At 54.8% G+C, this 25,753-nt stretch overlaps 1 protein-coding gene across 6 annotated transcripts in view; it reads right to left on the bottom strand.

The window, feature by feature from the left end:
• Positions 1–1,570: 1,570 nt before the first annotated feature.
• The window catches only part of COBL (cordon-bleu WH2 repeat protein), a 278,030-nt gene continuing 253,847 nt past the window's right edge, over positions 1,571–25,753 (bottom strand). For 3 of the 6 annotated variants that reach the window (XM_058725524.1, XM_058725526.1, XM_058725528.1), the window contains 5 exons: positions 13,652–13,749; positions 10,441–12,236; positions 9,443–9,562; positions 8,587–8,841; positions 1,571–2,906 (listed from right to left, as the gene is read on the bottom strand). In XM_058725524.1, coding sequence (XP_058581507.1) covers positions 2,889–2,906; positions 8,587–8,841; positions 9,443–9,562; positions 10,441–12,236; positions 13,652–13,749 — 2,287 coding nt within the window. In that variant the 3' untranslated portion in view covers positions 1,571–2,888. The remainder of the gene's footprint in view (positions 2,907–8,586; positions 8,842–9,442; positions 9,563–10,440; positions 12,237–13,651; positions 13,750–25,753) is intronic. The other 3 variants (XM_058725523.1, XM_058725525.1, XM_058725527.1) reach the window with 1 other exon arrangement.

The following is a 25,753-nucleotide window of genomic DNA, read 5'->3' as shown; positions in this document are numbered from 1 at the left end:
ACTTCCAATGTTGCTCCCTTCAGATGCCCTCACCCCTCCTTCTCCCTGCCCTCCATGCCTCCACCCGAGGAGTAATGGTGGCTAATTGGGTCAGTTTCCTGAACTCCCCTGGGCCACGTTTTGTCCCAGTGGGTGTTCCTGTGCGCTGACAGATTGGCTCCTGGTCGTGGCCCCTGCTGGGGAGAGAGCTGATCGGGACCCGCCCCAGGAGACTTGGGTCATGCCCTACCCTCTGACCATCCTGTCCCCACTGTGGGGGAGGTAACAAGCGGTCAGCGGAGCCACAGACTGTTCAACACAGAGGGAGGAGGGCTTGGGAGTTTTTTCCCTGCTTTTTCCTCTTCCTTCTTGTTTTGTTCTGTTTTTGTTTGTTTTTATTTGAGCGAGAGAGAGCAGAGGAGAGGGGCAGAAGGAGAGAGAGAATCCCAAGCAGGCTCCACGCTGAGCCGGGTGGCAGGTGGTGGGCGGGTTTCTGGCAGGGGAAATATAGGAGGCATGGGGGAGGGCCATGTGCTGTCTGGGTATGTCCCACAATCTGGCACCGGTTCCACAGCGATGCAGGACACAGGTGGGAGGGGATATGGGCCCCGGGGAGTCTTCTAGACTGAGTTCAGATTAAATTCCAGAGGAACAGGGGAGCCCGGTGTGAGAAGAAGAAAGTGATCGAGTTGTTCTGTTAGCTGCTCAACTTTCTCGGACCTCAGTTGCCTCCTCTGGAAACCAGTGCCTGGCCACCACTCAGGTTTACCAAGCACAACCAGGGACAACTGTGAAAACCTGGGGGAGAGATGAACGCACGACCCACATGGCTGTATCGGTCCCCATTCCACAGTCCAAAGCCCAAGGCTTCGAGATGCAGGACGTAACACAATCGCAGCAAAGGATAAATTTAGCATAAAGCTGAACCCGTCCCTCGGGAGAGAAAGGAAACAGGGGTAGGGTGCGCTTAACTGGACAGCCTTTCTCATCTTTGAGGTCCCCTTCTGGACACCCCCCCCCCCCCCGCCGTGTCTGCCCCCCTCTTGGTCTGGCTGAAGAGCGAGGCTGCTGTGGGAAAAGGGGTGGGGGCAAGTTGTGTGCAAAGACCAGGGCTCAGAGGCTGGGAAACGGCGTATTTTTGCATGACCACCATGCCTCACACTATCCTCGTCCCTCCAACACGCTGAGCAAATCCTGCCACAGGGCCTTTGTACCTGCTCTTTCCCCCGCCAGTTACACATCCACCCATGGTCTGCTCTCTCATTTCCTTCAGGGTTCTACACAAACATCACTGTATCCCTAAGGACTCTCTTCATCGTCCTATTTTACTCTTCATCCCTTCTCCTGATGTTCTTTGCACTATCAGCTTCCAAATATACTTAATATTTTGCTTATGTTGCGTATGGTCTGTCCCCTCCCCTATAAAGTAAACTCCATGAGGACAGGGATTCTCATCTGTTTTGCCTTCTGCTGCCCAGAGGAGTATAGAGGCAGTCATATGTGTTGATTGAAAAAAATTAACCTCTCCTTTCTGCTTTGGGGCTATGGGCATCCCAACAAACCGTAGCATAAAGTCACAACTTCCACACAGTGAAATTCATTTTCTTTTATTTGTGGCACTAAAAGACACATAGTGGAGACAGTGTGATTTGAGAGGGACCGGCTGACGCTCTTGCCCCACCGGGAAGTGAGCAACGGCCATTGGACAACGCAGAGCAAAGTTTCCATTCCACGTGATGCCTGGATCTGCCGTGAGACATTAAAACGATCCCACCGTGTATCTGTTGCTTGATGAAGACAGAGATTTTATTTCACGAGCTCCTCTTGATTTCTATTCATGTCTTAAAGAGCTCTTCCCAATGCAACAAAGTGCTTTAGAGACAGAAGTGAGAGACTAGTGCTGTGTCTAAACTTCATTATAAATACCAGCGGCAGAATTCCGTGTCCTTCGAAAAGACTTCCATGTGATACAGGGGTGACCCTGATCTGTTGGGCGAAAGCACCCAGACTGAACACAAATCATGAAATACCAGCACAATTTTGATCCGATCCTGGCGACACGCAGACACCCAACGTCCCCGCTCCGGGCCCCGTGCAGGACTTCGGAAGGTTCCCAGGGAAGTCACCGGGCTCCATACACAGCCCTCCTGGGGGAGGCTCATTCTACTTCACAGCCCACTGGGGACACCTGCAAGGTGGGGCACCGACCGTCCACGCCAATGCCATTCCGACCTCTGTCACCGCCACCCCTGGAGAATCAGAAATGCCTGTCTATACATCAAGTACGATTTTATTCTGGGTGGGAACAGGTGATTTTTAAAAGCGTAGTTGGTCAGATCATGGTCTGCGATCCTCCGGGAGGTCATAACTCCCAATGTTTGAGGGATAAAACTCCGACGGTTTCATGACTTGACAGTCAACTTTGAAAAAAGCCTTCTGGCTCTTTTGTTACGAGCAAAATATCACAGAGCTTCTGACATTCGGATTGTTTCAGTCGGTTTCTCCGTATCTCCCTAGAATTCAAAAGATTTCAAACAGCGAAATGGTCGCAACCATCTACCTATGTGGTAAATTCTCAAAGGTCCAGCATCGGCCGAAGGTCACCACGAAGTGTAGTGTTGGGCTCCCGCATTTAGATCCCCATTAACCTGCCAACAAGAAAGGTTTATTGGCAACGTGAAATACTCAGAGGCAAACACGTCTCCTTGGCACCTAAGCTGTGCAGCAGGGTGGAATTCTGCCCTCTCTTGGAACCATGTCGCAGGACTGAAAACCAGCTGTGTGCGTTTGGCCTGTAGACAAGAAAGTCCGCCACGTCCCGACGCCCCCTGCCATGCGGCGTCCTCGAGCGGGGACTGTGGACAGCTCACGGGGGTGGGTTTCTGCCGCGATCTGATCTCATCGAGGATTTACACCAGTAAGGGCACCTGCAGAGGAGAGAGAGCCGCAGTTACTCGGGGGAGCCGGATGGCCCAACGGGGTCGGCCAAGGGTGCGGAGGTCCGGGGGCTGAGGCGCTAAGTGCAGGAACATCCTTGCCGTGACTCTCCCTACATCGATACCCATTCTGCTCACGTGCCCCAAGGAGAATGTGTTCCGAAACACAAACACCCTTAACACCTTCGGTGCCAGTCTTTTTCAGCAGAGGAAGCAGGGACCCGCGCGAGGTCCGCACCTCTGGAGGTCCCCGTCACTGTGCTAGAGCCGTCAGCTGCCCCCAGGCCCCAGCCCTCCCCGAACACCACCCCCCCACCCCTCGCTTCTCTGAATCTGCTGGGGTCTTTCTCCTCTGGCCAGGCTTTGCATGTGGGGTGCCTCCATTGGGGATGTCCCTTTCCACCTGGAAAGCTGCATCTCCTTCAACGACAGGTGTATATACCACCTTCGCGGAAAGGTTCTCCTGACCCCTAGTCGGGGCCCATCCAGTCGCCCCTGGTGCCGTCGGTGACCCCGCTCTGCTGCGGTGTCCCAGACTCCCCGCTCCTTCACCGCTGGAGAGGGGCCCCTTGAGGAGAAACCGTGGGGCTCCCCCTCCCCGCTCTGGGCACAGAACTTACTGAGCGCCGCGTATTCGTGGCACAAATGAGCGAATGCGCACGGAAGTCCCTATTCTACCAAATGCACGGCTCAAACTTCCACTCGCAGCTCCGCCCCGCACCCTCCCGTTACGGTCCACCTGCAAAAACCCTGATCTGGAGCGTGTCGAAGGAGGTATTTCAACGGCCTGTGATCACACAGCGAAGCCAGAACCGACCCGTCTGTGCCTCTGAACGGGTCCACTGTAACCAAAACGTGCGCTGGCTTCACCCCATGAGCAGCCCAAACCGAGCATGTGACAGGATGCACTCAGGTTCGTCGTCACGGTCTGACGTACACGGCCGGGAGTGGGGATACCCTGGGCCTGCGGGGAAGACGCCTTCGGGGCTGGGGAAAGAGGGTTGCTGCTGCTGTTGGTTTCTGTCCCTGCTTAGGGGGCTGCTGGGTGTTTACGGGGACAGCATCACCCATCTGATCATGACTCACGGGGTCTGCCGTCAAGGCCAAGCGTCACGACACGCGTGTGGGAGGAGACACGACCGTGCGGCCCCAGCAGAGGCGGCAGTGGAGGCATGGCTCCCCCAGGATCCCCAGGGCCATCGGGCTGCCCCCACCTGGCCCAGAAGGAGTCTGGCACACGAGGAAGCCTCTCTGGGGCTTTCATCGCGTCCCTAACCTCGTGAGAAGGTCCTGCGGTCAACAACAAACTGTACCTCTCTTTCTGGCTGAGGACCCACGAGGGCATAGACACTGTCCTGAGCAGGTACCACGGGCCCCGGACCCTGGGGGTTTCTCAGGAAGTGCTTGTGGTGTGGATGCTTGCACATGTGAAGGTTTGGAGTGTTTTAAACGTTTATTTTTGAGAGACACACACACACACACAGAATCCAAAGCAGGCTCCAGGCTCCGAGCTGTCAGCACAGAGCCCGATGTGGGGCTCGAACTCACGAACAGCGAGATCATGACCTGGGCCGAAGTCAGAGGCTTAACTGACTGAGCCACCCAGGCGCCCCTGGCTGTTTTAAATATAAACACGGATTAAGAAGGTGCTCAGGGCACATTTCAGGCCCCCTGAAATAATGCATTTAGAAACACACTGCTCAAGTTAGCCGCACACAGTTTCCCTGTTACTGTTAGCGCAGGGCTGAGTTGGGGAGGTGGGTACCGCGTGGGTCCATCTGAGCCCTGCACTCAGAAAGAGCAGCTGGTCCACCGAGGAAGGGCCCGCGGACAGAGCAGAACAGCAAATGCTCTCACCCGGAGCTGGAAATCTCGCTGATTGCCACAAATACAGAGGCAGGGAAATTAATTCGTTCACACCGCGAAGGCCACTGTACTCTTGACTGCGTTGAAGGATGGCGTTCTTTTTTAAGGTGGTTGTTCCTTAGGTGCCACACTGATCCTTTCGCATTTTACTGCATCGCTGCCAGTGTGAAACCCGTGCGATAAAGGTAGGGGGACCGGCCATCCCGGGTGTAGCCCCGACGGTCCTGCCTGCCTGAGAGCCCTCCCAGAACGGCCAGGCATCCCAGTCTACAGGAGGAGGCTGGGCTGGCAGAGGAGCGGAGCATTTGCAGCCCCGGGAAGACCAGGGACCGCCTCAGGTGTACACAGCCCTCCTGGCCACCCTGGCCTGGAGCCCTCACTGAGCCCAGGAGCCGGTGAAGGGTGATGTGCACACGCGTGCGCCCAGGGAGAGCTCTGCCCACGTGGTGTGGACCCCAGAGCCCACAATTTATGGCACTTGCCCCAAGTTTACAGGGCCCTAACAGCCCAAAGGGTAAAAGGGAGCCGAAGAAAAAATACGAGGCAAAGTCCCAATGACCTGAGCTTCCCGTGCCGTGACACAGCCCCAAGCGCGTTGGCTGCAAAGCCAAGAGGTCACCGGGGTCCACGCCGAGCAGAGAAGCAGCATCTTGTGAGCAAATACAGAGATGGGCCCCGTTGCCTGAGTTGCACGTTTCTCCCCGCGCCACAGATCTGCCGTTCCGCATAAATAAGGCGGGCAGGTCACTGGGAAAGAGGCACAGGTGTGTCCTCCTACAGGACAAAACACTGGCTCCAGGCGAGAACCTCATGGAGGCTGGAGGGGGGGCTGTTGGTCACTCAGACCATCCAGCCCCTGCCCTCCAAGGTCCTGTCGCCATCAGCGGGTCTCGCGTGACTTCGGTATGCACAGTGCAAGGGGGAGAAGGGGTCCTGGGTCACCGGGGAGAGCAGGGACCCAGTCCTGTGCGTCTGTGCACACGGCGGTATGGCTGGGAAGCGCAGTGATAGAGAGCGAAGGGACGTGGTCCCCCGTGTCACATGCATCCCGGCCACTTCTGCCCAAGGGCGTCTCGTAAACCGTTCAGGCCGTCAAAACCTCACACGTGCCATTTGAATGTGGACGGCACAGACCGTCCCAGGATGGATGAGACAGGTCACAACACTTACGCTCATCCGAGAAACAATCAACAGGAAGGCCCTGAATGCCATTTGAAGCAGCAGAACGAAAGTGGCCGCCCAGGACCTCTCCTGCAGCGGCCCTGCTCCCAAGCTTCAGTCCAGACGCACAGGGCCCCTGCTGTGCCAGCCCCACACCCACTGGTCCGTCTGGTCCTGGCCCCCCTGTCCCCAGCTCAGCCTCACCGAGAGAAAGCCTGAGGGTTACACCTGCTGCGGTTCTGCCCCGCTGTGCGATCTCAGGCAAGCTTTTCGCCTCTCTGGGCCCAGGCTCCTTGTGAGTCCTGCAAGGTACGCAGGGTAACGGTCGTTCTGGAAAGATCCAGGGACCAGTGAAGGAAACGGCACAGGTGAGAAAGGGGACAGTCAGTGGTCATACGGTCACACTCGGCATTATCCAAAATCCAAAGATGTCACATTCTCTCTGTCCCATCCAAAGCTCAACTTCGTTCGCATCTGGAGGTGAAGTCATTTGGCCAAAACACCTGAAATCTGCCGACCTGGAGCCTCACCTCCCACCCCTGCCCCCACATCTGATGTGGATTTCCCTCTGAGAAACTCAAAACCCTCCCCCAGAATCAGCTGGGGGCGGTCGGGCCTGATAGCTGTGCTCTGGGCCCCTCAGGAAGGACACCGGACCAGCCGGTGACCCAGTTCAATACTGGGAACTGTGAGGGCGGGGCTGCCTCAGGTGCTGCGTGGACAGCCACCTTCCTCAGAACCCCGCGGTCTCCTTCTTAGGACCCTGACTTAGCCACTCACCCCAGCTTGTTGGGATATGTGTACGTAAGTTCATCAGTACGTAAATTCCACGGAAATGAAAGAAAGCATATAGAAAACCAGAAAGCCCCCCGTAATGTTAGCAGCTCTCCCCTCTAAGGAGAGAGAATGTGACATCCTCTGTCTACCCCTGCCATTCAGCCAAGGATGCTGTCTTTTCCCCCCGCATCCTGAGGGGGAGGGGGCTGTGTGTCCAGAGATGACCGGCCAGCATCCGCGTCATGGGACGTCTGGGGTCCCTACCGAGGGCCACATGCACATAGCCATGAACGCAGCACTGTCACAAAGGGACACAGCTCTGGGGGCTGGCCCAAGCGCAGGGACCATGCCCCCGGGGGAGCTCCCCGTCAGCGGGTGGTCGGGCCATGCTCCGTTGGCTCTCTGGGCTTGAGCGAGGACTGCCCTTCGTGGCCTGCTGCCTGCAGGGATGTGGGCTGTCTCCTGTCCCCTCCGCTGCCACGGGCTCCTGGGTGGACGCAGGACAGTGATCTGCCTTCTTAGCGCCAGCAACTCAGCCGTCCCTCCAGGGCCACCTGCTCTCCCACAGCCCATGCAACGGGGCGATACCTGCTTCCGAGTACTTTCTGTGCCCAAAGTGACCGGTGTCGGTCCAGTCATGTTGTGACCGAGGCCAGGCCACTCAGGTTTTCTGAGCCTCATCCACTTTCCACAGATGGTGAGGGTAATCTTAGTACTGACCTCTTCAGGTGCACGTGAAAACATCAGCTTAGGGGCTGGAAAGCATCTCTCAGGCAGAAATACGTCCCTCTGGCCTCCCTATAATCAGCGTAACTCCCCGAGCCCACCAGAAATGAGCAGGGACAGAGAATCAATCTCAGACAGACAACCATCTCAGAGCTGACAACACAGATATCAGAAGCCACCTGGCCCAGGAGCCCTTTGGTTTGGGCATCCCATCGGGGTGGTGCAAAACGCATCTGCTTTTTGGGAACGTGAGGGCTACAAGTGTTAGCCCATCAGGAGACCACATAGAAGATGAGAACTGTGGAGAAGCAGAAAGCGTGTGCTCTGCCCAAAAGGCTTCCAACTGAGTAATTTCACGCATAATGCTAGCCAAGACAGAAGGGGAGAGAGAGAGGGAAAGAGAGAACGAGAGGGAGGCCGGGAGGGAGGGAGGGAGGAAGGAAGGAAAGAAGGAAGGAAGAAAGGAGGGAGGGAGGAAGGAGGGAGGGAGGCAGGGAGGAGGGAGGCTGGGAGGAAGGAGGAAGGAAGGGGGAAGGAAGGAAGGAGGAAGAAGGAGTGAGGAAGGAAGGAAGGAGGGAGGAAGGGAAGGAGGAAGGAAGGAGGGAGGGAAGAAGGAAGGAGGGAGGGAGGGAGGAAGGAAGGAGGGAGGGAAGAAGGAAGGAGGAGGGAGGGAAGAAGGAAGGAGGGAGGGGAGGAGGGAAGGAGGCAGGGAGGAGGGAAGGAGGAGGGGGGAGAGAGGGAGACAGGGAAGAGGGAGGGAGGAGGGAGGAGGGAAGGAGGCAGGGAGGAAGAAGGGAGGAAGGAGGGAAAGAAATCATGTCCACAGCCTCAATCCACGCTGAGAGCCATGACTGTGATGTGTGCTCCCTACAGGACACTTCACAGATGCCTGTCGGGCCTGTCCCTGGACCACAGTCAAGAGCACATGGTGCCCTCCCCAAGGATGGGGAACCCTGTATCCCTGGGGAGCATGTCTGAGGGCCGAACCCCCACGCGGTGAAGGCCATCTCCCTCCCTCTGGTCGAGGGGGTAAGGGACGGGGCCTCAGCCATCAGTCACTGCTGCTGTGTTACTGCCGTGGGGCTCCGTGGTGACCTCCCCCTTGCCCCACCCGAACGCTCACAGGGTCATCCACGGTCACCTTTCGAAGTCGTGCGGCCCCTGTGCCCGAGCGGATGGCGTCCATCAAGGCCTGCCTGGCCTCGGCCGGGTTGCCCGAGCTGGACCTGGACACCGGCCTGGACGCGGAGAGAGCCTGGGTGGCCGGAGGGGGCGGGGGCGGCAGGGCGGGCGGGGGCCGAACGCCAAGGTCATCCAGCCCTGGCGGCTCCGGCCCGCGTTCCAACAGCGCTGCATCTCGGAAGCTTCGAAGCTCCTCGGAGGCGAAGGAGGACACCTAAACAACGAGAAGGTCAAAGGACTAGGTCCCAGAGGGCCTTTCAGAGGGGCGACGTGCTGCCTCAGCCGGGGAGGCAGGCGTGGCTCGGCCCCAAGGTCCCCAGCCGGTGCCCATCTCGGGGAGCCTTCCGGAGCACTCCCTGTCCCCCTGCCCCATCTCGGTGGGTGAGGACAGGCCGGGACCAAGCGCCCAGCCGTCGGGGAGGCTGTGTGCCTCCCTCGGTGGGTAATACACCCGCACTGTTCCTCCGATTCTGAGACTAGAAGCCGGATGGCACAGTCCTGCCCCTGCTCCCAGGCTGTGCCAGATCCGGGGCAAAGCACCGGCAACTTTGTCCCGGAGGTGAGACAAGCTCCCGGCAGCCACGCTGGGGGCTGGGGAGCTCCTGAAGCGCTGTGTCCCAGGCGGGCAGGGAGGGAGGGACGGGGGCCAGCTCCCCGATGCGCCTGCCTCTCCCACGCGGGGTGCTGCCCCTCAGCGCCAGCCTCCGTGGTTGCTGGGCTGCCCGCTCTGATGGCGGCTTAGCTGCGGCCCCTGCGTGGGTCGCCGCGGGGCGCAGGGGTGCGAAGCCATCCCTCCACGGGAGGCCCTGCCTTACCTTCCGCAGGCTGTGGGCACCGCTGTGCCCTCGGATGGCCGCCAGCAGGGCCGAGCGCTCGTCCTCTGCCTCCCTGCAGGACGGCTTCCTGGGCCCTGCCTCCGACGCGTGCTCTGCAATCTGGAACGTTCACAGTGTCAACACGTTTCCCCAGGAAGGAGGAGAAAGGCAAAGCATAGGGCAGCACCAGAGGAAAGCGATACCTATCAGGTGAGGGAGGTGAGGGCTCGAGGGTTGATTTTACGCCCCCCGCTGGTGGAAGGTAGAATGTATTTCCGCCGTTGGGCAGGACGTGAACATTCCACACTGACCTCACGCCATCTAACGACCAAAGCGCATGTGTGTGGGGTGGCATGGGACGGTGGCCTCTTAATGTCGTGTGGCTCCTGATACTGGTGTAGCTTCTGGAGCGGATATGTGCCTTGAAGCTTTGCAGACCTGAACGAGGGCCCGGGATCCCCACTAGCTGGCAGTGTGGCCGTGGGCCAGCTCGCCTGACTTCACTGTGCCTCCGTTTCCGCCCCTGTGGAATGGAGATGGCTCCCAAAGCTGAGCGTTGGTGCTAAGTGCCTGGACAGGGGAGGCGGGTGTCATAAACTCCGTCCCTGCCGTTACCGAGCAAGGACAGTAGACCCCGCTAACCACGCAGGAGCGACCGGCAGGGGCCTGAATCTCTATTTGCTCACTCAAGGACCAGTTACGGATGAGGCGACCCCCAGGTACAGACACTTTACTGCCCACATCTACCCCCAGGGGGTCAGGGTCTTAAAGGCAGTTCGGACAACCGCAAACCCATCTGCTTTCGTCTCTTTTGTGGTTCTAAATACTCTGCAGGCAGCAAGGCGAAGCTCCTGGTGGAAATTAAACCCCAGCATTCGCCTCCCTCATTCTTAGCTTGCCCGGCCCCTCCTCCTCCGATGCCACCTGAGAATCTACGTGGGGAGCGACAGGTAGGAAACGGGTGCCTGTGACCTGCAGGCAGGTGCCTGCCCGTTCACCTTGCGAAGCCTGTCCTTCCCGCCCGCTGAGTGGATGGCCTCCATCAGGGCGCTGTGCAGGGACGTGTCCTTTGGTGCCGGTCTCTGGACAACGGGTCGGAATTTCTTCTTTGGCCCAAAGATGCTGGGTGGCAGGGTGCCGTTGGCTTCGGGCTTCTCCTCCTGTTCTGGGGGCTCCTGTCCGGCGTGGCCACTGGTGCTGGAGCCTCTCGGAGAGTGAGGAGGCTCGCTGGGGATGGGGACCCACCTGGAACCATTCACCAGGGTCCTGTCTGGAGTCTGATCGTCTCCTGAGTGGGCGGGCGGGGGATCTGTGCTGTCCAGAGTGCGTCTGGGGACGGATGCTGAGCTGGCCCTGTGGTCGCCAAGGCTCTGCTTTCTGCTGAAACTAGAGGTCTGTCCCATAGACACATGACCCCTCTGGGCGGCCGTGACAGGCGGGACACAAGGACTTCTGCGGATGGCGGCCGGGCCGTCTTGAGCAGACGACTTTCCATCAGGGCTGCTGACCGGCCCCCCGGGCTGGGCTCCTGCCGCCGATGCCTCCCGGTCAGCACGGATGCGGGTCTCTGGGAGCGGGCTGGGGGCTGAGCCGTCTCTCCTAGCGGGAGGCCGCCCGGCCAGCTCTGGGGCTCTGCCTTCACGGGTCTCCTCGGCCTGGGCTTTCTGGGGCCCCATCCGCTTGGCAATGGCAGAGGCCACGTACTGACTGGACGTTCTTCTCTGGGGCTTGAGGAACAGGACCTCTGAGGCATTGGCTGCTGGCACTTTCACATGACGAGCGGCCGCCACGGGTGGCCGGTCTCTCCCCTCCTCCACGTGTCGCCCTGCTTCTTGGTGGGCAGACTGCTGCGGGGGCGATGTCGCTTTGGGGTCCGGGACAGTGGGCTCTGCCCTGAGTCCACTTTCCTGCTGCTGTGGCCTCGCTGGTGTGGTGGGAGCGGGGGTCCTGTTGGTTGAGCACTCTGGGGGCTGGCCAGAGTGCTTCTCTAGAGAGCCAGACCTCCAGAATTCCTTGACCCTTTCAATGGGTTGGGTTTCCGCGTCGAGAGCGGGCGACAACGGGGCTACGGTCCTGCCCCCGTTCGCGTGGGGACTCACCAGATTCCCTAGCTCGTCGATCTTAATGGCCCCTGTTGACAGCGATACTCCTCTGTCATAACATTTCATCTCCGATTTCGGAGGGACGATTTTGTACGTCGTGAGGCCGTATTTCAGTCCGTAACTGCACCCTGGGTTTTGGCCCCGTCGATACCACGATGGCGGTGCTGAGCCACCGTGCTTATCCTCGCCTTCCTTTGCCCTCGCTGGCTCTGATGAACTCGCGCTCTTGCTGGCCTGTGTCTGCCCACGGAGGGCAGAGCCAGGCCCCTCACCGCCGTCCTCTGCATTCAGGCTGTGTGTGGGAAAGTCTGCAGAAGTCGCCTTGGGCTCCATTTTGTTCGGACCCCCATCTTCACAGGGGTCGGACGAGGCGGGTTTGACTTCCTTCCCAAGGCCGTGGGGAGGAGCTGCCGAGCCGGGCATGTCTGCTCTCGTCTCCCGCTGCTGGCTGTTCTCCACCTGACTTTGCAACAGGTGGCCTCCCCGGCCGGCCACGCTCCCCGGGTCAAAAGAACCAGCATTGTTGTTTCTGTTGGAAAACAACCCCGAATCCACAGGATCGTCTAGGACCTCCCCTATGAACGTTACTGGGATAGCGTCCTCATCGCTGTTGGGGACTGTGGCATCTGACACGCGGTGTCCAGACACGCCGTTCACCGAGCCGGTGCCGGCTTCATAGCCATCTTCCAGTTCTGCAAAGAAGGACAAACACAAGTCACAGATTGGCATCGCTGGTGATGATTCCCAAGCCAATTGCTTAGTGTAACCACACCCTGGCTTTGATTTTCCTGAGGTTCTTCTTGTGTAAGTTATTTATGTGCATTTTCCAGCGTCATTCCAATTTGTAATCTACACATGCCTGGGGCCCAAGGCTCAGCCCTGCTGGTTCGACAGAGGAAACTGCACGTCCGTGATGTCTCTAGGTACGGCATTCTGGGACGAGGTTTTGCCAACATCCTTCACTTAGAAACTAGTCCTGTAAACCTGAGCCCTCTAGAAACACTGTCTCAGCACAGAACGTGAAGGGGAACTGGGGTTTCGACCTTCAACTTGATCTCATTCATCAGAAGCGCCACAAAGCACATGGGCGATGAGGTGCCCACGCCTTCAGTTAAGAGGCAGATGACTGAACCTTGGGCGTCTCAGAATTAGCCCTAAAGGATTTAGCGGGTCACTTGATCAGAGCCCCAGGGACACAGGGTGGAAGATTTAGCTCTGTCCACCACATCTGAGAGCTGAAAAGCGAGTAGACAAAACTACTCATCAGCTCTTCCGTCAGCTTCCTTCTGGTTTTTGTTTTGATTTGTTTTAAAACATGGCCAATATCTGATTTCTAAATTATTTTCACTGTGTGCCTTTGTTTGTAAGATCAGCCGGTTGTCTACTGAGATCCCATGCGTCTGCTTTGGCCTCGCGGTATTATCTCCCCCCACTGTATCTGTAGAAAAGCAGATGCCCCACCAGAAATGGGTTCATGGTCAGGGCGGTGGGTCCTGAATTTCCCTTCAAGAAACACCATACATTAGCAAGCAAAGGGGTGGGAGCGTGCTCACCTGTGTCACCCAGTGCTCCCCAAACCCATTTTGGCACTGGAAAACTTTTTGTTTTAAATATTTATTTTATTTTTGAGATAGAGAAACAGAGACAGAGCATGAGCAGGGGAGGGGCAGAGAGAGAGGGAGACACAGAATCTGAAGCAGGCTCCAGGCTCCGAGCTGTCAGCACAGAGCCCGACGTGGAGCTCCAACTCCCAAACTCTGGGATCGTGACCTGAGCCAAAGTCGGACGCTCAACCGACTGAGCCACCCAGGCGCCCCTCTTTTTCTCTGAATGTGTGTAGAATCCTTCCCGATGTGCAATATCAGTACCATCGAGAGGGATTTTAAGCCGCTATTGAAACGTCTCTGCAGTGCGGTTAGCAGCCCCGATCGAAGACGCAATCTCCAGAGCTGTGCTCACTTGCTGGCCTCACACCCAGGCTTTCTTCAGATGGACCAGGGTTCCTCCTGCACAACCTATCCCCATGGAGCTACAAACCTGGTCAGAAAAAACAACCCCCGGAGTCGCCCAGCACACGATGAGATGGCGAAGCAGGGACTGCTCTCACCTTCCAGGTCCCCGTCAAGTTCCTCCAGGGTTTTCTGGAACTGCCCGGTGATAAAGAGGTCTTCGTCCCCTCTGCAGGCTGTGGCAGCTTCCTCAGGTCTAGGGAAGACCAGAGAGAAAGGGAGGACATTTATTTCTCTCATTACTGCTTTACTCTTTTCTGGAACGATCTGAGGAAGGCACAACGTGCGGCCAAGTTCACGCAGTTCTGTATCCACGGGGCTCTGGCGCCCTGGGAGCTGCTGGGACACAGACAGGGGGTGTGTGCGCGTGCGCGTGCGAGCGGTAGCGACAATTAACAGCAGGGGCGGCAAGGACAGGGATAACAGTTCCTGCCCTTGGACCTGCCTTCCACCCCCCCAAGACTGGAGAAAGCACCTACCAAGGAGGGATGCCCGCTGTCCCTCTGTGCCGTGTGCAGCCTGCACACGCGAGACCCCAGATGCAGGACTCTGGTGCAAATTATCGTATTATATAAACCTCACAAGCAATTTATAAGGCAGGTAGTGTTACCATAGCTGTCTACAGATAAGGAACCATGTGCCTAGAGACTAATGGACCCACCCAAGGTCACATGGGCTCCAAATCCCAGGGGGGTGGGGGCAGGGGGGAGAACTGGCCATGCCTGATGCCCAGAGGCACAATGTGGCCCCTGCCACCTGGACATCTGGGAAGATGTCAAGCCGCCCGCCGAGGGGAGCCGGATCTCGCCTTATTTGCGTCACTGGGACAATAGCATCCACGAGACAGCTATGGCCAAAACAATTTCAAAGCAGCTTTTGCAAGGGCCCTTGTCTCTGTGCTCGCCGCGCGGACCACAGAAACATGTTGACGGCAATTGTCTGTCTTCAGTGAGAGCTGAAGGTCTTTTCCGCTGATTGTGAAAATTGAGGACCAATTTCCTTCATTGCTAATCAGGCCCAGATAATGATGCCCGGGGTATGCTTTTTTGCATGATCCTCACTTACGTAGCAAAGTTTGTGTTCTGATAAACGAGTCTTTCTTTCTCGGTGACTGTGTCCTTTTGGGAGCCAGGAAGCAGCTTCCAGATTAGTCTCAGCTAATGTCCTCTGACAACCCAGACAAAAGGGGCCAGTTGGAGATGTGTGTGCATGTGGGCCAATTAATAAGGACCGTAAGGGGCACAAGGCTCTCTTTCTTACTGCTGCTGCTGGGGCTTTAATTGAATGCATTTTCTTTTTCTTTTTCTTTCTTTCTTTCTTTTTTTTTTTTAATGCATTTTCTTAAAGTGTGTTTTTCTCTTTCATGGAATGTGATGGTTTAAGTACATTTAATTTAAACAGTTGACAAAATACAAGGTACAGAAAAAAATGCAGAGTGATATGTAAAATAGTATTCAAAACTGAAACCAGCACTTTTTAAAATGCTTCCTGTTCATTTTGATGCTCAAAGCCTGGCTACACAAAATTACATAGGTGCCTTTTCTTCAAAGTACTCGTGTTGACTTCAAAGTATGCTCAACCACACCTCTCTCTGAGAACGGAATGATATTCATATGAATTCAAAACTAATTTAAAATAAAAATCCCAGGAATGCTATTCTGTACATGTTACACTAGAAACAAGTCACGGAAGCTGATAAAATGCAGTGGGGCGGAGACCCTCACACCCGTTGCTACTGGAAAGCCATTGGGAACACACATCAAGAAACAAAAACGTCGCTGTAACTTTGTAAGAAGCTCGGTTCCCTCGTCTCTGGTAGTTTGCCTTAAGGAAACGATCCTACAGCGGGAAAAATGTGAACACAACGTTGGTCGAATGTAGGTGAAGAGTTCCCACCTACCCAGCCGTCAGGGTTTGCCTAAAGCACTACATGTTGATTTCAAAGGGCGTTAAAATCGGTCACTATGGTGAATCTGGATTCTCTGTGGAAACACAGATCAATGCTCAAGCCAGCACGTTGTGTGAAGGAATCAAGATACATACACAGAATGATTGTGATGATCTAAAAATAGCACATGCCCGCGGCGCCCAGGTGGCTGTTGGTTCAGCCTCCGATTCCTGATTTCGGCTCAGGTCATGATCTCATGGTGTGCGAGCTCCAGCCCTGCATTGGGCTCTGTGCTGACAGCCTGGAGCCTGCTCTCTCTGTCTTCTCTCTCTCCCCCTTCCCCGCTTGCACTCTTACTCTCTTAAAATAAACAATTAAAAACATTAAAAAAAAAATAGCACATCCCCATGGGCCAGGGAAGTAAAGTTTACTCAACCCACCAACCACTGTGACTTGTGGAAATGAATGAATTACAGTGAATATTTTATCCTTTTCTGTCTTGAATTATGCTCATTTGGGTACAAAAAGCAGCTTGAACGATGGGCAATGTTTTAGATGGCTAAATTTAAAATAATCCCTTTGGGCCCTTTTTGACCATGAACGAAAACTCTGTGTTTGCAAAGTAGATTACATTTTTGTTATACGGTGCACGATACTCATGGTACGTTGTGTTTATGTTTTATTTTACTATCATTGCTTTTTTTTTTTTTTTTCCTGAGAGAGAGCATAAGCAGGGGAGGGGGAGGAGGGGGAGAGAGACAGAGAGACAGAGAGACAGAGAATCCCAAGCAGGCTCCATGCTCAGTGTAGAACCCGATGTGGGGCTCGATCCCAGGACCCTGGGATCGTGACCTGAGCAGAAATCAAAGAGTCGGACGCTCAACTGACTGAGCACCCGGGTGCCCCTACAATTTGATTTTGTTATGAGTGTTTAACAATCCCAGTGAGTAGCTATTAGCCTGACGACCATACCGAGGTGGCCGAGATCAGGCCTGCGTGTGAGCTCGATTGTCTTCCTCCCGCCCAGGCTGGAGCTTGAACCACCCGCCAAAAGCCATCGGGAGCCAAGCCCCAAGGTTGCAAGGTGTTCCCCGCCCCTCTGCAGTCCAAGCCCCCTTGCTGAAGTGGGGGGACCCTGCTCTGAGTCCCATTCCCTCCCACCTGCTTCCGCTCTCCTGAGCCTGTGTCCCCAGCACCACACAGGCGTCCCCCAGATGCTGTTGCTCAGTCCCGGCTCTGCTGACCCAGCCCCATTCCACCTCTGCCCGCCTGGGACCTCACGTGGTCCTCTGACCAGATCCTCCGGTGTGAGCCTGCTTCCTCGGGGCCCCACCTGCCCATGGGGACCGAGTAGACATGGGACAGGAGCCACCGGCCTGGGAGGGAGGGTCCACCCATGGTCCTTGGCTGCACTGTTCCCGAGGCTGCTGAACCTCTGGGGTCTCTAGGCAAGGGGAGAGGCGAGGTCTGGAGGTCACTTTGCTCATGCTGCTGGTTCCTTCCATGATGCAATGCAGGGGGGTCCCTGTGCTCTGGGCCCTGAGCTCCTGGTGAACGGACTATCTGGCAAAAGCCAACACCAATGTCAACGAATCTATTTTGCTTCCCAGTGTAAAATTTCGCGAGGAAGAGACGTAGCGATATCCGCTTCTCTTTTCTCCCCCACCCCCATCTACTGGCCACCAAAGGGTTAGTCAAGGATGGTAACTACTGCTCTGTCCCTGCAAAAACCAGTTCCAAGGGACTCCTCCCAGGGTGGGGGGGAAGCCAGCAATCTGGGGGCTTAGCAGGAGAGTTCTAGACCGTGACCCCGGAGTGGAGAGCCGGCCACAAGCGTCAGCGTATTTGTAGCTGAAAATAACCGTGCACAGGTGTCCCTCTCCTCGGCACCTTCCCGCCCCCCAGTCTTCAGCTGGGTTTCCTGACGGCAGTCTGTTTTGGCTAAAGACCAGGAAAATGAATCACAAGCAGTGCTGACACTTTTACCGGCTTGCACACGCCGAGCACCCATCACCAGCAGCGTTTTCTTGCACGGAGCGTGGATGCAGAGGTTTGCAGGCTACCGCTGCATCAACGCGAGGGACAAAGGGTGGAAGGGTGGGGGGCGAGGGCATCAGGGTGACAGACTCCGCCCCCCCCCCCCCCCCCCCCCCCGACACGGCTCGGCCTCGCCAGCTTTGGGTAAAACGACCAGCGGAGGCGATCAGGTCAGATCAGCCGGCAGAAAACCAGGTTTCGGTTTTTTGTTTTCATTTTAGAGGAGAAACAATAAAAGAGCACGGGCTGATTCTGGGCGATTCCGGCACATGTGAGGCCACGTCTCTTTTCGATGTGGCTAAAAGAGCTTCTGCAAGTAATGTATCCAATGGCAGAATTAAAAAAAAGAAGTCTAAGAGGAAAAAAAAAATGTCTCTTTCAGGCTGGGATTCAATTTGCTGACAAGCCAACGGACCTGTGCGTTTTCAAACAATTAAACTCCGTATGCTAAAGGCAGGAAGCTTGGGGCGCCTGGATGGCTCAGTCGATTAAGCATCCGACTTAGGCTCAGGTCATGATCTCATGGTTTGTGAGTTCAAGCCCCGCATCGGGCTGAGTGCTGACAGCTCAGAGCCTGGAGCCTGCTTCCGATTCTGTGTCTCCCTCTCTGCCCCACCCCCGCTCATGCTCTGTCTGTCTCTCTCTCTCACTCTGTCAAAAATAAAGGCAGGAAGCTCGGGAAAACACACAGTTGATGACGGGCATGTGTGCTCAACTTCCCACCCCGCTGACCAGCGCGCCTGTGTTGACAAAGTTTCAGAATTCTAGCACCACGGTGTCCCCCAGGAATGGAAGAGGAGCCACGCACGTCACTTAAAATCTCGTGGTCAAAAAAAAAAAAAAAAAATGATCGTCACATTAAACACCGTGGTAAGGAGACGAAGGGGAGATGAATTACTCTAAGTCCGCTTTTATGACACCCTCGTTAGTATGACTTGATTTAACCCAGTACTTAGTCCACACTGTCATCACCACGAGGTACCCTCGCGGAATTGATAGGAAACGCTCCTTTCTTCCAACCAAAGTCGGTGTCTCACCCGCTGGGCAAGAACTCCTGTTCGCAGCAGCAAAGTGTGGTTCCGAAATAGCTGGAGTGGTTTTTATTTCTTTTTTTAACGTTTATTTGCTTACTTTGAGACAAAGCAAGAAAGTGTGAGAACGGGAGGGGCAGAGAGACAGAAGGAGAGAGAGAATCCCAAGCAGGCTCCGTGCTGTCAGCGCAGAACCCGACGTGGGGCTCGAACTCATGAACAGTGAGATCATGACCTGAGCTGAAATCAAGGGTCGGACTGAGCCACCCAGGCACCTCTGCACTGGCTTTTTTTTTAAGTTTTTTTTTTTAATTAAAAAAAAATTTAATGTTTGTTTATTTTTGAGAGAGAGACAGAGCATGAGCGGGGGAGGGGCAGAGAGAGAGGGAGACACAGAATCTGAAGCAGGCTCCAGGCTCCGAGCTGTTGGCACAGAGCCCGACGTGGGGCTTGAACCCACAGACCGTGAGATCGTGACCTGAGCCAAAGTCGGACGCTCAACCGACCGAATCACCTAGGTGCCCCCCACTTGGAGTGGCTTTTAAATGCTCCTTTGCAAAAATGTAGCTACAAAGTGTCTGGGTTCTAGGAGGTATTCAGTGTTTCCAAGTGCTGTTGGGGGGGCGAGGGGGCGGTCAGGAAATTCTAGGATTCCAGAAGGTGAGAGATGCTTCCAAGAACTCTGGGTGCGGAGTTCCTGTGGTCACAGAGTCCAGGGGCCCCAGGCTGGCAGCAGCCAGTGGAAAGGCAGGACCCCACCCTGTCCATCCTCTCCGCTGCCCCACACCACCTCAGTCCCGAGACCAGACCAGGCACACGTGCCCTACAGGGCCCAGTAGGGTCTCACTGTTAATATCCTCATGCCCATTAAGTTGAGTGAGGCTAGATGGCCTTGGGGACAGCCAGGCAGAGAGCAGGGGATGAGGGGCGACAGGAGCCACGACAGGGAGGCTCCCGTGTCTTGAAGGAGCTGCGCCGTGTCTTTTGTGGCTCTAACCTCGCTTTCAGTGTCCTCCCATCACCAAGGGACACGGCCTGAAACCCACATGTCCAAGCTCTCATCTGCTCCACTGCTGAGTTCATGTTCCCAAAAGGAATTTCCAGTCCCACATGTTGATACTCAGATGGATACACTGTCTGAGGACAACCAGACTGCCTTTGGGATTCAAGGGTTTAGAAATAATACAAGTTCGTGGCGCCTGAGCAGCTCAGTCAGTTGCGTGTCTCCCGCTCAGGTCATGATCTCACAGTTTGTGAAGGCAAGCCCCACGTGAGCTCAGTGCTATCTATCTATCAGGACAAAACCTGCTTTGGATCCTCTGTCCCCTTCTCTCTGCCCCTTCCCTGCCTGTGCGTGCGCTCTCTCTGTCAAAAATAAATTAAAAAATAATAATAATAATAATACAAGTTCCATTGGGATGTCCCCTGGGTGGGTAGGAGGCAGAGTTCTCTCGGTTTTTCCCCTTTATCTATGTACAAATATGCATATGCACACATACATATGTACATATATCTACCACACATATACACACGTAGTTTCTTCCCAAAGATGCTATCTGGCTTAAAGAGGCAGATGATCAGAGCCTGACCCAGGGTGCAATGGTTCCCCAACAAACCAAATTTCTTTTTTTCCTCAGGCAGCTGCAAACAATAACTTCGACAGCAATGATAAGAATACCAGCTATCAGTTTGTGAAGGCTGCAAATATGTCAGGTGCCATTCTTACTTTTTCTTTTTGTAAGAGTATTTATTTTTGAGAGAGAGCGAGCATGAAGGGGCAGAGAGAGAGAGAGAGACAGAGAATTTCAAGCAGGCTCTGCACTGTCAGTGTGGAGCCTGATGTGCAGCTCGAACTCACTAACTGCGAGATCGTGACTGGAGCCGAAACCAAGAGTCAGAGGCTTAACCGACCGAGCCCTGCCCAGGGCACCCCTACGTGTACTAAAGAAATTGATGTGACAGCCAGTCACTGCCCCCAGGGGACAGACATGACCTCAGGCAGTCTGACCCTGGAAGGTGTTCCTTAAGTGTTAGGAATGTTGCCTCAGGCCACATACAAAGGGAAGATGACTCTGGGAGAAGCTGTTCAAGCAAATGTAGGTCCCCCAAGGTGTGACTCCTGTCCCGGGCAGAGCCGCTTGAGGCCATTCCCAGGGGTCCCCCAAATAAGGAGCGATCGTCATTTGTGTATGTGTTGATCCTGTGCTCCTGGGCTGGTTTCTTCCTCGAGGAACCTGTTTATCAGCTGCACTGAGTTTAGAGGAAACTGCTAGGAGTGCGAGGCCCACGTTTGCAATGAAAGATGGAAACGGGGTCCAACCGGGCCTGGACGGCCATGCAAGAAACACATTCTTTCTCATCTGCAGAAACTAGCTGTCAGAATTGTGCAGAGCAGAGCCAGGAGGCTGGCCGGACCCAGGGACCGGCAGCAGCCACGGAGAATAGGGGCACCGTGTCCTCGTAGGCCCACATTTCAGGGCCATGTGACGAGAAGTGCTGACGGCTGGGTGCCAACCGGCACCAGGCCTGGGGTTGCCCTGCCCGGGCTCCCCTGGGGACTCAGGATGTCGGAAAACATCGTGCTGTTCCCTAGTGTTTCCCTCGATCGCTGTTGAACGTGGGTGTTCCGTTCCCGTCTGTCCAGGTGGCCGAGCTCAAGGTGGCTTGGTCAACGGCGGTGGGTGCTGTTCTCACATGACTGCAGCTTGACCCTGGGCTGCCCATCCCCCAGCCGAGGTTCCCATCTCGCCAAACTTGGCCACGGCCTGCTCTGGATCCCTGGAATCAGCCCGCTGCACCCTGGCTCCCCGGGCTCTGCAGACTTGACCTCTGACCCTGTGCCTGTGACCCCCACCCCCGGTCCAGCCCCACCCCATCTTTCCCCCTCCAGCCTTCCCTGCCTTTTCGCGGCTCAGGCTCTCAGCCCCCGGGCCTGCAGACAGGACCACAGAGCGCGGCCTCTGGAATGCATCGCGTCCATCCAGAGAGATGAATTCTGTCCGCGTCCACAGGACTGAAGTGAGTATTTGTAAGTGATTTCACTGTGACCGCGTGGGCGGTGGAAGGCACAGATCAGCATTTAAAAGACAGGGTATTTAATCAGAGCGCTATTCTAGGGACATTGGGATGCGGAACAGAGAGGGGGCATTTAAACCGGTTGCTTTCCTCCAGAATTTGTAAGAGACTTTCATGGTTCACGAAGGGGAGGCTAGAACGACTACCTGCATTTATCTGTGCGGAGGTATTTCTCCAGGGCTGTATCTCACAGGAAACACCCAAGGAACTACACGGACCTTCCCAAGCCAGAAAAATCAGCCAGCACAGAAGGAAGGGCCAAGGCCAGTGCACGTCGGGGAACCGGCCCCACCCAGCACGCACATGTTTAGTTTGGCTTGGCATGTCTGACTGGGTTGCCAACATTGAAAAGTTTGGAGACCTCACAGAAAAATCTACATTTCTGGGGGCCCCTGGGGGGCTCAGTCGGTCAAGTGTCTGACTCTTGGTTTTGGCTCAGGTCATGATCTCACGGTTCATGGGTTCGAGCCTCATGTCGGGCTCTGTGCTGACAGTGTGGGGGGCCTGCTTGGGATTCTCTCTCTCTCCCTCTCTGGCTGCCCCTCCCCTGCTTGTGCTCTGTCTCTCTCTCTCTCTCTCTCTCTCTCTCAAAAATAAATACATGAACATGAAAAAAAGTTTTTTAAACATCTAGATTTCTGGCTTCTCTTCAAAGGCCGGCCACCCTGGGTCTGTGACCCCTCCGGGTAAGTTTGGAAGGAGGGTGCAAGGCTGCTTTCCTGAGAGAGAACTGAGCTTTCTGGGCTGTTCTCTGTGGCCGCCCTCACCCTCATTATCTGTCTGGCCCCTGTGGGCCTTTGAGTTTGCAACCCCAGTTTCACACCCCTCGGTGCTGCTTGCTTCTCAGTAACCCTGAACTTTACGGGAAAGCGTACATTTGGAAAGAAATATGGGACCGCCGTCTCGGGTTGGCCTCATCTGTCAGAGGAGAGAATTCCTGACAAACAAACTTTTTAAGGGGTTCCCAGACCCAGCACCGACGTGCCTCAGGCACAGGGGAAGAGGCAGCTCTCTGTCCGAAGACTCAACTCCCTCTGACACTATGGACCCACGGACACTCTCCGACCCCACAGGCGGAAGGGCTCAGTCGCACCAGGCTGCTCTCCACCCCCACCCTTTAAAAAAAATTTTTTTTTTTAACATTTATTCATTTTTGAGAAAAAGAGACAGAGCATGAGCAGGGGAGGGGCAGAGAGAGAGGGAGACACAGAACCGGAAGCAGGTTGCAGGCTCCAGGCTCCGAGCTGTCAGCGCAGAACCCGATGTGGGGCTCGAACTCACGGACTATGAGATCATGACTGGAGCTGAAGTCTGACACCCACCCAGGCGCCCCTCCCCACTCCCACCCTTGAGAGACACCAGCCTCCAGCTCAGACCCATGGCTACAGACTGGGGGCTCTGACGCCCTCCTCCGTAGGTTCAATCAATTTGCCAGGATGAGTCACAGAACTCAGAGAAACACCTAGGTTGGCCCTTTTATTAACGGACATAAGAAAGGATGTGAATCAGTAGCCGGAAGAAGAGAGGCATAAGGAGAAATACGATTTGGGGGCACAGAAATCCCACCCTTCCCCAGGCGCCACTCCCCCCAACCTGTTCCCATCCCCTTCTACCTGTTCCCGTTCACCAAATCTGGAAGTTTTCCAACACCCTCCTTTTGATAGTTTCTGGAGGCTGAATTGCATAGTCATGATTGACTGAGTCCCTAGCCAATGGCTGACCTTGCCTCCAGCCCCTCTCCCCTCCCCCCGGAAGGTCAGGGAGTGACTTTAGTCAATTAGTTGCCCCCACTGGCACCCTGCATGCCCCCACCCCGCCCCGTCCCAAGGATGCTTTCCAAAAGGCATCCATTAACATAACAAAAGACCTCTCTACTACTCTCCACACTTAAGAAATCCCTAGGGCTTTGGGAGCTGTAAGCCAGCAACTGTGGGTGTAGACCAAACAGCTAGGAGAAATAGGACCAAACAAGACATTTCCTCTGAATCACAGTAATGCACTAACGATGGTCATTCCATGAGAAGTCCTGGGGCAGAGAGGGGATCCCACGTCTGCGGCAGATAATGGAACAGCACAGACAGAGCTGAGGGGCTCAGAGGCTATCTGCATCCTTAGGACACTGCCAGGCTGCTGGAAGCCCAGAGAAGAAAAGTGACCTGCCAGGAAAATTCACGGCGCCCTGTTTCCTGAACTAACCGTAGTGACTTTGACAATGCAACCACTTGAGAGCAAGGGAACACGTACTGTGTCACGCACACTGGGCATTTACAGGCTCAGGACACCTCTGAGTGGGAGGAGACACTATCTCTGCAAAGTCTCGCGGACTCTAGAAGGCCAGGCAACTCATCAGTGCTGGGGGCTCCCCTTTGGGTCTGTCAGAGCCCCCTCCCTCCCCACCGCCTACTCTCAAATTCCATGGCACCCCAGAGATAAGGGCAGAAAAACATCCCCTACTCCCTGCTGGGAGAAAGCATCAGGTTCTAAAGACTCCATGATTATCCCTGGCTGTGGCCAGGGGCAATGTTAACTCTCACATTTGGACAGAAAGCAGCAATGCTTTTGCATCAGGGGTCGATGCCGGCAAAGCAAAGGAGGGTTAACAACAGCATCCCTAGGGGCCAGAAGGAAAAATGTCTGATGAACTTCAGATGTAGAACTCAGGGAACGCAATCTCCATGCACACTCACAGAACACACCTGAGGATTACTGTAGAAAGAGATTTTTTTGAACGTTAAATGGACTAAGAAGGAAACACCGTTATTGTTCTCTGCTCTCACAGATGCACACAGCACAGGCTAAGGTGCCTTGTGTGCAGGGGGGGCGGGGGGAAGGTGAGGGGGAAGAACAGAGCAAGGGCCGCATTCTAGTTTTCTGGCCAGTGAAATACACACTTGGCCTTGGAATTGTCCTTAAGTCTGACGAGCTACACGTTAAAACTATTAGAGAGTGTAATTAACAAATGGGAAAATGCTTGTGATACGTCCTTGGGCGAAAAATGAATCAAAATAAATTATTATTGACAATTACATTAACCAGATAAAGATCTGTGTGTTCGCATGAACTGGGCTGGACCAAAATGTGGCAAACACAAAGGCATTCGTTTCTTTTGGGGGTCGGCTTACGGGCTGACGTTCTTGGTCTCATTCTTGTTAATATTTCCCTGACATCGTTTGTGTGGACTGGCTCTTAAGATTATCTAAAGGGTGAAAAAAACTGATGGGCCTTTCTGGGCAAGACTGAAGAGAATTAACCTGCCTTTCTGGGCAAGACTGAAAAAAACAAAGACAGTGGGTGCTGGGGTGGGGGGAGGGACATGGCAGGACCAAAAATCCAGCTACGAAAGGAACGGAACGCAGGGGGCAGGTGGTATACAAGGAAACCAGGGTACAGCGAGGAGTCAGGGGAAAAAATAGATTTCCTTCTTCACATCACACCCGAAAATAAACCCAGGTTGTTGAGAAGCCCAGATACGAGAAAGCAACACTAAACTTTTATGAGAAATTCAGTTCATCTTTAGTCCTTCAGGGTGTGGGAAAGGGCTCTCAAATATGCAGAGGAATTTCCGCGTTCAGGGAAAAGGGGAGAAATCTGACATTATTAAAATTAAAAAGCAATTTTTATGCAACGAAGGAACACAGAGTTACATGCAAACCACGGTCTTGAAGACTCTCCGTGGGTAGTCAAGAACTGATTTAACAGATTAAGAAGAAATGGATGAACGTTTAATTTTTTTTAACTTATTTACTTTTTTTAATGTTTACTTATCTTGGGAGAGAGAGTGAACAGGGCAGGGGCAGAGAGAGAGGGAAAGAGAGAATCCCAAGCAGGCTCCACACTGTCAGCACAGAGCCCGACCTGGAGCTTGCACTCACGAGGCGTGAGATCATGGCCTAGCTGAAACCAAGAGTTGGGGGCTTAACTGACTAAGCCACCCAGGCGCCCCTGAATTTTTTTTTTTTAAAGTAACATCCCAGTTTTTTTTTTTAAAGAACAGTCTATGAAAAGACAATTCCTACACTAATGCACACATCACAAGATGCTCATTCTTACTGATCAGAGAATTGGAAATTAAAAAGCACGTGAAATGCCATTTGAACCCGTAGGACCGGCGAACGTACGAGGTCTGCTGAAGGCATGGGCCAGTGCAGGTGAGGAGTGCCAGGCCATTA

The sequence above is a fragment of the Neofelis nebulosa genome, chromosome 4 (assembly GCF_028018385.1).
Source record: "Neofelis nebulosa isolate mNeoNeb1 chromosome 4, mNeoNeb1.pri, whole genome shotgun sequence".
NCBI classification, from domain to species: Eukaryota; Metazoa; Chordata; class Mammalia; order Carnivora; family Felidae; genus Neofelis; species Neofelis nebulosa.
The sequence above is the reverse complement of the archived record's forward strand: the minus strand, read 5'-3'. Positions and strand labels throughout refer to the sequence as shown.